This window comes from Cebidichthys violaceus, unplaced genomic scaffold (genome assembly GCF_023349555.1).
Source record: "Cebidichthys violaceus isolate CVI_PGR_0920_01 unplaced genomic scaffold, fCebVio1.0.p SCAF_9, whole genome shotgun sequence".
Lineage (NCBI taxonomy): Eukaryota > Metazoa > Chordata > Actinopteri > Perciformes > Stichaeidae > Cebidichthys > Cebidichthys violaceus.
In genome coordinates, this window is record NW_027176975.1 from 9338773 (window position 1) to 9351727 (window position 12955).

The following is a 12955-nucleotide window of genomic DNA, read 5'->3' on the forward strand; positions in this document are numbered from 1 at the left end:
AAAATGGAAAAAAAGGTCAAGAAACAAATACGAGTCCAAGCAGCTACACAGATGTTGAAATTAATTAACATTGGCAAACAATGTGTGGCTGCTCCATTAAACTGAGACCTTCCTGCATGAAAACGTTATTGAAGCAAGATGAAGAAACCAGAGATTATTGTAGATAGATAGACGGTAGGAGTAAACAAGTTGGAAGTAAAAGAACAAGAAGTTAGATGTAAATTAACAGAAATTATGTGAATCGTATAGCAACAAAGATATAAAACAGATCACAAAGAAATGTCTTAGTCACTAAAGGAGCTGGGCTTAGCATGTGTGCAGCAAGACACAGCAAAATATATTCGCAATATTACAAATATTAGTAATATTGTAGTGTGAAAATTCTGTGCTCTATGTTTTTACTGCCTGTCTTTCATTTGTTCTGCATTACACATTGACAATACTAATCATTTTAATGTTACAGCTTTGAGCACAATATTTCTTATCAGTTCTGCCTAGCTGTACTGATTAATCACTCAGTTGCTAGTGAAATGTTGCTGCAAACTATAGATAAAAAGTTCTTAAAAGTATAGAAGACAAAATATGAGTAGATCCCTTGCGTTCACAGTGTTGGAGTCCTTTGCTAGACAGAAAATCTGTGAGTAAACGTCTTGTGTTCTGTATTGATTTGATGCAGGTAAAAATTCCACGCAGGAAACATCCATTTAAAGAGGATACAATCCACCAAAAAGGGGTCACTTTGAATGTAAAACCTCCACTGAATAAGCTTTAATAAAAAGGACAACCAGACTAAACTGATTGTTTTCTAATCAGCTTTTAATTGCCAAGTAGTTTCACTCACCTGAGTTAAGAGGCAATTACCTTCCCCCTGCATTGGCACTTTGACAACAGAATCATTACTGGACATTTCAGACCTGCGACTCACAGTGGGATCCCCTGCCACAAGTGTGAGAACTCATTTGAGAAACATAAACTGGCAATGGCAGGACAAAGAAAATCAATGGAAGCAGCTTAATATGGTAGAATCATGTTGACACTGAGCCAAGCTTGATGGAGTAGAGGGCCAAGCAGTGCAATGCCAATAGACTGTTTTACAAGAACAGTCTGAGTTATTATAATCCAAAGTTACAGTATGTTCATACTAGTGAACATATTTCTAACTATGTAAACACATTTGTAGGAGAGTACTGGTTAGCCGAGTCAGTAATGGCTTGAATATGTAATGTTTTTCTATTGCAACCTGTTACTATAGAGCTGTGATGGGCACATGCTGGGCAATACTTCTTCAGATTGCAATTAGCCCACAATCCAAGGGGTCAAACCACAATATTCATATTTGGAAACTTGAATTGTAATTAGAACTCAATTTTCATCAACTTGTGATCTGATTCTTGTTGCATTACCACATATACTGACACTTAAAAAGTCCTGATTACACTTGATAACAGTAAGTTACCAATAAGGGAAGATGTAGCGCATCACAGCAGAGTGTCTCTAAAGTTGTAATCAGAAAATTATTCTGGCATCATAATGAGCCGCATGATCAGCACCATTTCTAATGCTGTGAAAACTAAAAATAAACACAAAAAGCTGCTCATGAAGACTTTTAAAATTCTTAAGCAAATTCTCTTTTTTTTTTTTTTTTTTTTACAGTTTATCATTTGCATTTACACACCTATAAACTGCATTTAAAATGAGTACATATTAGGCCTATGCAATTAAAAATAACAACACATATGTGCAAAAATAAGTATATATATATATATATATATATATATATATATGGTCTACATCTTGTACAAATGAAATAGAACGCCATCATTTTCAATAACACTGACTGTAAACATTTTACGACCTTAGTTGTTTCCACATAAGTGGTAAAGAAACTCAATTACGTACCGTGCTCTGCTTACCAGGAGCAATGCACGCAGAGACCACACACTTTGCTGCTTTCCCGTGCAATGCTGTAGTGTTAAACATTGAATGACACAAAAAAAAAATCTGCAACATATAATGTTAACTAACTTACATGCACCACAGACATTTATATACCGGTACAATATAAGCTACCACCAGCAGTTACAGCTTGGCAACCAGTGGATACTCCAGGAAGTAACTGGTCCAAGCCAAGAAATAGTCCAGCACATAATCCCCCTTGAAATTGAGAAGTCGTTTTGACACTTTGGATTTTGCATGTATTAAACAAACGAGATAATAGGCCTATGCTACATGTTAATTAATGATCTTTAGAGGTGATGGTAGGTGGATTTTGTTACTTTTGGACAGAGCCAGTCTTTATGTTAAACTAAAGTAAGATAATTGACTGCCAGCTCAAGCTACATATTGAGCAAACAAACATGAGCGTGTTGTCAATCCATAATGACTCACCTTCAGCTAATAAGCCTGCTGAAGCCAGAATACATCTGAGCTCAGTTTTTTTTCTATGAGAGTTAACTCTTAGTAATTTATTTGGGATGTAGCAGAGAAACTAGTCTTATAACTTTTTTGCCATTTTGTCCTTTATTCTAGGACTAAAGCCACAATGTGTACAGCCACAATCTGCCATTGTCCGAGTTGTTGGGGTGCATAGCATTATAATAAGACACATGTATGATAAGCATAGAATTAATTCAACTGTATTTTTTTAACGGCAGAAATAGGCAGTCAAATGCAAAAGAACCACAACACTAAACAAACAAAGACTTAAAAAAACAATAAGTGATGAGACATTTAAAGAAAACAAAGCAACCCCGTTATTTTCACAGATATGTTTTTTATTTGTCAAACTGAAAGAGCTTTTGTTTGAAGCAACATCTTTTTTGACTGTACACAGTTTCTCACTCTCTGCAGGCTTGAACCTAACCAGCATTATGATAAGTACATTTTCTAGATAGTGATTGACACTCAGACTGACAAAAGAAACAATACGTGAGCAGCAGACACAGAAATACAAAGACAGGATGAGTTTACACCTGGCTCCCCTTTTGAAGAGTGAGATGAAGTTTTACAATGCACAATACAATCAAAGGTACAAAGTAAAGCCTATTAGATCTTTATGATATTCAAGACCATAATGTGCCTGTGGACATCTTTGTTATACTGTACTGTTCAAACTCATACATCATGCAAACTTCCTCAAAGCTTTGTAGCAGGCCTGCTGACAGGAAGCTGACTGCAAAGATCAATCAGGGCAGATGCTGGCCAAAATATAGTTATTTGGCAATAAAGAATTGAAAAGTGCACAAATAATCTGTTTATGCTTATCCTGTGTCCATGAACCTAAGGAATGACAGTCACTGATTCACACCAATAACAGTTTTCATATATTGGTAATCTACAGCAAAGTCTTTCAGTGTAACTTACATTGAAGTACAGAGTTTGGCAACATAGCACAACTTTTCCAAGATAGCCTTTTGTAATTTGTCAAACACAGAATACAATAGGCTATACAAATTTCCAAATATCCATGTAACAATCGAAATATGTTTGTTTTGTTTTCATGGTTACTTGTCAACTACAACAACATCCGTGATGATGGTATGCCCTGAAACACAACAATGTAAAGTAAGCACCACAGAATTTGAATATTTTTCTTGCTGTGCTTTTAGCATTAAGTCAAACAATTATTAATTCAAATGCATTTTCACTCATTGAATATAAAGTGATGAAAATAACAGTAGAACTTTTTGTATTTCCAGTCAAGTCAGGCAACCAGAATTATTTGGAGAGGTTGGTGCATTAAATTTAACAAGGTTTTCTTTGCTTTCTCTTTCAGGCTGGGCTGCAATCTCAGAAAGAAAATGCATCATATTACTACGATATAAAATGAATGGACAGTTAAGTGACTGAAAGCTGGTAAGTCCTAAGTGAAACACAGAGCATAACAGTAGCTCCTTTTAAGCTCTTATTCTAGCACTCAAGAGTTTTGGGAATACTAGTTAAGAGTGGGAAACCATCCAGGACTATTTTTAAGCCGTGTAAAATGGGGCTGTAAGGTTCAACATTGCTGCAATACCTCAGGTACTTGTTTACTTCTATTTAGTTAACTAGCCAAGCATCACAGTGCATTGACTGCAGGATGCAGCTGACAGCAGGATCCATACAGTGAGAACTGCATAAATAGAATATGTTGACGCGATTGGCATACCGGCTTCTTTATCCCCTTTAACTTGAACGTGTCCAAATGGTTTCCAGGAGCTCAAAATATTTGTTCATGCAGATAGCTGCTGTCATGTTATGTGAAAATACCCACAAGCTCTTTAACACTTCATTAATATATAATTTCTCATCCAGCATGATAATAAAGATTAGATCTCCTGAAATAAACAGTCCGTCCATGTTAGTTTAGAGTTCAGTGTTGTTATCATTGTAGGTTTTGAGATAATGAAATATATTAATATATTATTAATCTTGGACATTTGCACTCTGTTGAAAAAGACATTAGTTATCATTTATCATATCAAAGGTATTAAAGAAAATATGAGACTGCTTTCAATATTTGGATTATGCATATATGGACATGATATAGCTGCTTTCACTCATTTGACATTTTCTTTCTATAATGATACAGATTTGTTTTTAAATATGTGGCCAAAAATGATACATTTGTGGGTTATTATTATGAATGGTATCTATCCTGAGCTTTGTAATTTATACAACTTAGATCTTCAAGACAACACAAAGACAATAAACACAGAATGTATGCATCTGACAGTTGAGACAAATAAATCTAAATAAATACAAAAAAGAACAAGCACAAACAATAATTCCAAATATCTTCAAAAAAGTGTAGTGATAATCAAATACAAATAAAAAGTGGAACTCCTTATGAGAGCTTTAAGACAATTCAGCTAGAGACAGCCTTCAAGCCTCAGCGTCAGGGCTGCAGTAAGTTTAACTGCAGTGCCTGTTTATTGTCTCACATATCAGTTATCTTCAGTAAACTTTTGCAGTGTGTTGTAATGTTTCAGAACTATTTAAAAATGCACGTAAAAATAGGTCCCTAAATCAAAGCCATTGCTCTCAGGGTTGGAGGTTTTAAATGATTTGTCATAATATACATTTATAATTCACGCACCATGCAATTTCTTAGTCTTTTACATATAATACAAGAGCATTAATAGTGTTTTGATTGATGTAGTAATGCCAGTGTAGGGTAAAAGCATGGCTTGAGGAAGTGTCGTAATCAAAGTAAAAATATATTTGACAGAGTGATAATAACGTGTGATCTCTACATGGTATTTTAGACAGTTTAGTTATGGTATGAAGTTGGTTAATTATGTCCAATGAAGCACGGCAGACAGATTTCACATCTTTGTTAAAAAGTGACACTGTACAATAGCTTCCATGGCAACAAGTTAAAACCACAGGGAGAACCCCTTTCCGACTCCAGCCCACCCCTCCCACATATATTACAGAAGTTAATTCCAAACAGGATGGTAAATCTTGAGAAGAATAAAAAGACAGAAAGATCACGCTTTAAAGAGGAAACTAAAAGACGAAAGTGATCAAGGGCAGGTTTTAAATCATTGTACAAAAAGAACAAACAGCAACCCACCACAACCAAACACGTATTCTTGAAAAATCCATTGGAAATTGATTTCTTTTTACAGGTTGCACAGTTTATTTTTGAAATACCGGGATACTCCAGTATGCCAAGGGACAAGGGGGAATGGCAATAAAGATGGAAGAAAGGACTTCACTCTTCCTCTGTGCATCCGAGTACTTCTGCACGCAGAGTGATCCTGCCGTACCATGACCAGGGAAGGATCCGGATGAGTCGAGCGTAGATGGGTGGGTCTATCACATTCTTTCGGTGTGTGTCGTTGTCAAAGTTCCCTTGGAATACCTTTAAAGACAGCAGCATGGAGGAATTATTAATTGTGAAACCAGAAACAATAGACACGTTTTGGTGTGTTTGACACCAAGAAATACATTGTGAAAACTACATTTCTATGGTGATACAATATTTGAAGGCTTTTAAAACTATAAACATGGTAATCGAATACTTTAGAAGTCAACATGTTGTGGAAAAATATCTTCAGTGAATTACCACAGAAACCAAAACTAATGCACTTTTACTGAGAGGCAGGAGCAGAACATTTCTTGCCCGATTTTTCCAGACTGTTGCCTTCAAGGTCTCATGCATGAACAGGTACTGAATGAAGTTGAGCCAAACAGAGCTTCAATCCAAACACTGCCAATGACAGCACATTTTCTGAATTCAGTCCTGTTCGTGGTTACTTTCTTTCATCCACCACACGTGTGAGCACATCAACAGTTTCCCCCTGTGGAAAATTGTGTGCGCCACAGCTGGAAGTCCCACCTCCACAATTAGTGACAGACATCTACTGTTGTTTCTGCTGCTTACTAAGTGGTGTCATTAACATGCACCTTATGCGTGTTGGTCTTTTTTCCTTCATTTTGTCGTACATCATTTTTTTTTTAAACCTGGCGTTTGATAAAAGGATTTGGTGGTTGCCAGAAATGTTGCTATAAAGGGAAAGTCGTGTTTCTCCAGTATTGGCTCTTTACAATAACATAACATATTGTGCTACAGACTGATATGCATCCTGGATCAACGCACCACTCTGATTATGTAGCCACTGGCATATCCTTCAATGAAGTGCTAAACAAAACAACAGTGGTATCTAATTTAGGCTTAACATTCAAGTCGTTAAGAGAGAGACTTCAGTGTCTGCACCACTCTTATACCAATTCAATGACATTTAAAAGCCTTTAGATTAGCCTTAAGAGAACAGTTCAAGGGTTAACTAGATACAAGATACAAATAAGCTAATTGTCTTACTGGGACGTGCGCTCAATTTTTGATTATAAGAAGCTTTGTGTTGGTGTTTGCTTAATAGACAGTGAAATTAAGTATATTAGAAAGAAATGCACCTACAGGGACTGCTTCAATGAAGGATATGATCATTTCAATTAAACAGACATGATTATGCCTGCGTAATTGGGATGTAATGGGACTCACTTTGGAGTGGAAAGGAAAATCAGCGGGCCAAATCCAAGCAGGTGCTGGACACAGAGGATGACCTTTTCAGAGTAAAGCTTCAACTAATTCCAAATAATCATACAGTAGAAGGTTTGCATTTAAACAGTTTAAAAGGAGGTTTCAATACAACAAGTGCTTAAAACAATGGACAAGCACCAAAACTCACATGAAGGTTTTGGGAGAAATTGTTTAGACTTTGTAGAATATTCATACGCCATATTTCGTCAAATTAAAGACCAGACAAGATTTGAAGATTGAAGTTTTAAGCACCTCTGTGCTTGAAGGAGAGTGATACAAGCATTTAGTTTTTGACCTATTTGAACTAAAAATAGATTTTGGGTGAAGTGCTACATTGAATACACTACCAACTGGAATAAATCAATTAGATAAACCTCCTAAGTAATTACAAATAGAAATTGACAAGAGGAATTGGTGAACAATAAGGATACAGAATTGCTCAGATTCTATAGAAGCTGTAGCATGAAACATGCTTTACAGACACTGTAATAGATTCTTTCATGGACCATTTATTTATCCAGTAGCAGCTGGACATATGATACCTGGCCTGATCAAAATGCAATAATGTGACAAGATATCAAACCTCTGCTTCCTCTTCCTAGCACGTGTTTTTCCGTTAACACAACCACTTTTGCTTAATTCTGTATTCTGTCATTTTCGGTGCTTTTGTGAGTTACTCTTACTGTAGACCTTAAGCTTTAATCATGTGACAGGTGTACGATGTCATTACTTTCCTTATTTCACATGTCTAACACAAACAACTGCAGGCCACCTTTTCATCCTACATTCTTTGTCATCATTTTCCTTCTGCAGTGAAACCCATTCTCTCTCCTGCTTTTCATCTATATTAAGATTATTCAGACAAGGTTTGCATCTGCAGACAAGTAAACAACATTACATCACATGGCATTCTGCCCTCTCTGTCATTCCTCCCCATTTCACTATGTCCTCTGCTCCTTTCTGAGAATGCTTCATTTCCAACACTGTTTCTGCTTTTCAAATTACATTCTGCATGTTGCAAATTTGATGAAACATGCTCCAGATTTATTGATGTAATGATAAAAACTCAAACTCTACAATAATACAAATAAAAAACCACAACAAGCAATGAGTATACTGTGTCTTAGAAAAAAACACATACAACAACATTTATAGACATGAATCTGTCTGAATGGGGCCATGTTGCACTTTCTATTGAGCTGGCAAACACGCTGACAGAAGCATGGACGTTTTAAAAGAGCTGGTTACTCTGTTACAGGGTCTGCAATGCTACCAGTTTCTGTTGTACTTTTCACTTTTCATTGTATTTCAGAACTGCAACATTTGACACTGGGAAGCGAGAAATGTGTCATTTCCAAGAGTGTTGCCACAACTGTAATGTGACAACCAGGGCACATGACAGCACAATATAAAAGGCAGGACAGGAAGACCATGAGAGCAGCAGCTGATTGAAATATGACAAGAATCTCTCCTAGACTGTCTGGGGACCTGCACAGTGACCGAGGCAGTGTCTCTAAAATAAACTGTCTGGAACAGGATGTGTGAAGAATCACAACAATAAGACAAATGCTGTTTGGAAGACAAAACAGAAAAGGGATGAGCAGATTAAGGTATCCTCAACATATTGGTAAACATAAATAGGTGTGTAGTATAATTCAGTGACAGAAAGAAAGTGAGCACAAAATGCTGTATGTCATTTTGATTCACAACACTGAACATAGACAATTACACATATTTCAACCAGAGTCTAGCTCTATAAAAGCCGCATGACCCTTCTTCTGACATTTCCAGTAGCATTTTAAACAGTGGTTACTGCCATATTAGCAATGGTTGCAAGCTTCACAAGTATGCCATATATGTTTATAATCAAGAGTAATTAAACACTTGTAAATGCTATGTTTATTTATTTGTAAATGGCTAAACACAATGCCTTGATGGACCCCCCCCTCCCTTCAGTTTCATCAGAATTGGACCAGTTGTGCAGCAGGTAGAAATATGGCATTTCTTCTCCTGATGAGATTCGTGGGTGTGGGGTGTGTTGCAGGAACTTCAGAATTTGTATATTGTGACCATCTAGTAATATATATTATACTCAAATTCATTGTCAAAGTTACAAAGCCAAAGCTTCTTCTGAACTCTTTCTGTGGATCAAATTCTACAACACTGTTATTTGTTGTATCTGAAAATGTGCTAAAATGGATGTGTTAGCAAGCAATCAGTTATGATAACTGAATTATTAATAGCTAGTTTTAGAAAACTACAGCACTCCTGCTTTTGTTTTGTCCTGCAACACTTTAGTGAATAGACATCCACATACATACTGGTTGAGTTGGTTCAAAAACAAAGGCTAACTCCCAACCTTTTGGAACTTAAGTACTATGGCAATGCTGCTGGGTTTCATTTTAATTCCATAGTTTAAGTTGGATTCTGTTGCCAAAGGTATACAGCACTGCTAGTCCATAAGAACAAAAAAAATCCAAGCCAGCAGATTTAAATACACACAACCTAGGGATTTTCACATCTTTTAGTCAAATATGTGGAGGTGGTTGAGAGTAAGTCTCACTTCATCGCTCCCAAGCATAATTATTTTATCCAGAGACAAAGGTCTACAGGACATTTCTGTGTGTGTCTTCACACTGACCCAGTGGCCAAAACTCTGCTCCCAACTATTGATTTTTCAGGCTGTTAGAGTCATGGGTAGGCATCACTAAGGCAGGCCTCGAGTGCCCCCCATGCTCCATTATTTAAACCTGCTGCACAGGTCAAGGGAGCAGGACACTCAAATCTCTCTGCCTTCATGATACCGTAGGCAGCCAAAATGATACTCAGCCACGTCTTCATTGAAAGGTCAAGAGGAGCCTTCCAATCGAGAACAGGCGGTTACTGAACTGTACCTGAACTACTTATTTAAAGAGGATGGAGATATGTATTCTAGTTATGTGTTTTTCTAATCCTGAGGTGCATGAAACTTCACAGCCAACATTTCAGATGACTGCAAAAAAAGACTGAATATAAGTGGTGGATCTTAAGATGATTGTATTCACAGCTATCTAACATCCTTTACCCTCCGACCTGGAGGGAACTGAGGGCTCTAATGGCTAATTAACCCTGTGTCACCTGAGTGAAACACTACCAAACATAATCAATTACTTTTGTGCCTGACTGCCCCCATGAACTGACTGTGTAAATATTGACATCCAGGAAAGAACAGTGATGCAGGACTGGTCAGTGTAGTGACCTCGGTGTGTGCAGGTGGGAATGCAGCCGAGCCAATATGTATAATTATGAAGTGCATTACAGTTTAATTATGTTCAAACAATGGACTATGTTGTTACTTGTCTCAGTCACAAGTGTGGTACACGGGTATTTGGGATTTATGTGTGAAGAAAAGGCAAACAAGGCTCTCTATAGATTTTGTAGAGGGATACTGTTGTGTGTGTGTGTGCTCCACTGTGTGACAACATCTGTATTCTGACAGAGCCTCCTCTCTCAATCTAGATCTAACTGCCTGCAGCCTCTGCCACACAGGAGCTGGAGGGGGGGAGCTGAGAAGAATACTTACAAGCCTCTACCACTGTGCCCAAACCAGACACCCAGACATACACATTATACACACACACACACACACACACACACACACACACACACACACACACACACACACACACACACACACACACACACACGTTCTCAGTATATCCCTGCCAAGTCAAGCATTGTGGTGTGGCAGGAGGAGCCTCGGGAGTCCAACAGCCAAATGTGTCCTCTAGCATTAATAGCTGCTTCAGCTGTCTGAAGGGGGAAAACACCTTGAAGAATCATACATCTGAGCAGCCCCTTGGCTCCGTCTAGGGACAAACTGATTGACATTCTCAGAAGCTTTGCTTAACACGCCTGCCCTCTAATACAGAGCACACTCACTCAGATTGACTGCCTATCCCTGGTTTTGCTCTGATACAGCAAAAACAACACAGGGGCCGGCAATAGATGGTTATAGAAATGGCTTGTATCTAATTTAATGATATTTTGAGCTTGACGAAAGTGCTGCTCCCCACTGAGTTATCTCTGAAAATGAGATTTAGAAATAAAACATAACATAACAGGGTCCTGAGAAGCCACCAGTACTGTTCTCTCCTTCCCTTTGTTATCTCAGCTGATGCTTGCCTGGCCTTCGAAAGTCATCCAGTACTCAGTATTGAGATTGCTCGAGTGAAAATCATGCTGAGCATGCAGTGGCCCGTATCCAAAGATAATCATGGGTGTTGAAATTATAAACTCCTCAAGCAAGGAATGTGAACTGCAGAGATGGAAAAATATCTGCGGACATTGGCTGCTGCACTGGCTCCAGAACAAGGATACAGGCATGAATCGGCATCAGGCTATTGAGGGGTGTTATTTCACTTAACGAGTCCACGAGTCTACCACATTGAGCCAAACAAAATAAAAAGTATTTTTTTAAGAAAATAACATTTTGAAATGGCAGTTGAAGTTAACCCACAACCTTTACAAACTGCTTAGAATCAGTTTTTATGAGAAATCCCAACATCATAGCTAATGCTTTTATGTGCACAGACTGCAAGGCATGGACTGCAGTTGAACCATGAAATCAAGTATAACGGCAAATTAAAGACTAAAGGATTTCAAGCCATTTGAAGACTATCCACAAATACTTTCATATTGTGTTATCATTTTTAAATGTGTGAAATACATTTGCATGCCTAAATGAATGAGTGCAAATATGTATTGAAGATTGAATATAGCGCAATCAAAATCAATTTATCTTCAATTATGAATCAAATACAAAATATGGGTCTCAGGGCACTCAGATTTGATTAATATGGTGCAAACTTTTACACTTGTTCACAAAATAAAATGCACAACTACAACTCTTTCAATTAAGTGGAACAAAATGTACACATTCTAACAGTTTTATGAAATATTTTATACATGTTCACTGTTATTTATATATATTAATGCAAATGTCTTAACTACAGTTTATTAATAATAAACTGTAGTATTTTTTATATTAGCTTAAACACTAAGATTTAAATTACACTGCAGATTTAAAGAGATTATACAGTATTTAATACTGTTGATATATCATGACCTCATAATACTGTGAATTATTTTTAAAGCACCTCTACAGTATGAATGTATGAATTCTATTAGATCTCTTGATTTACCATAGTCAACACTTTAGCAGTACATGAATAAGCAGACGAGATTTGGCTTATCGTTCAATAACAAAACAGAAAAAAGTAAACACTGCCTCTCTTGCCACCAGTATCTGAAAGACAAGGGGCTTCTGCTCTAGCTGTAACACTGTGCCTGCAGCCCTCCTGATATCAGCAGAGAGGCTGCTGCAGCCCTGCTCTGTCTCTGTAGTCGTGGGCGATTGGAATGGACATGTACTCTGTTGAAGGGCCGTAAACAAGATTTTCAGCATAGCACTGGCCAGGCCAGGTTGACAGCACATTCTTATCTGATCCCAAACCAGAGAGAGGCAGTAGGACAGACCAGGCAGGCTCAGTTTGAGCCACCGATAAGAAAATGCTAAAGGTAAGTGGAAAGGAGAAACAGACAGGTCCTGAAAAGGAAATGTTCACACTTAATACTAAAAAACCTTTTCAGATTTGCAGCTCTGTGTTTTTGTGTTTTCCTTATCCATTATTTCTGTTAGTTCTCTCTACCCAGAATGCCCCTTTCCCTCATGATGTGATATATAATTCAAAACCTTCAGTACTCACAGTTCCCACAGGCAGGCATTTATGAATCTACAGTATTTTTCAGTATGATTACTATGTGCACATGGCAACAAATATGTGTTTAATCTGATTAACCAATTTGTCAGTTAACGTTGGTAGAAGTGACCTAATACTGTGCGATTTATGTTTGATGGTGGTCATTATGGGCTGTGAAAGCTTCTTA

General features: G+C 37.4%; 1 protein-coding gene across 3 annotated transcripts in view; it reads right to left on the reverse strand.

Moving 5' to 3' along the window:
- Positions 1-2759: 2759 nt before the first annotated feature.
- edil3a (EGF-like repeats and discoidin I-like domains 3a) overlaps positions 2760-12955 on the reverse strand; it is a 102243-nt gene continuing 92047 nt past the window's right edge. For all 3 annotated transcript variants that reach the window (XM_068703835.1, XM_068703834.1, XM_068703837.1), the window contains exon 10: positions 2760-5848. In XM_068703835.1, coding sequence (XP_068559936.1) covers positions 5699-5848 — 150 coding nt within the window. In that variant the 3' untranslated portion in view covers positions 2760-5698. The remainder of the gene's footprint in view (positions 5849-12955) is intronic.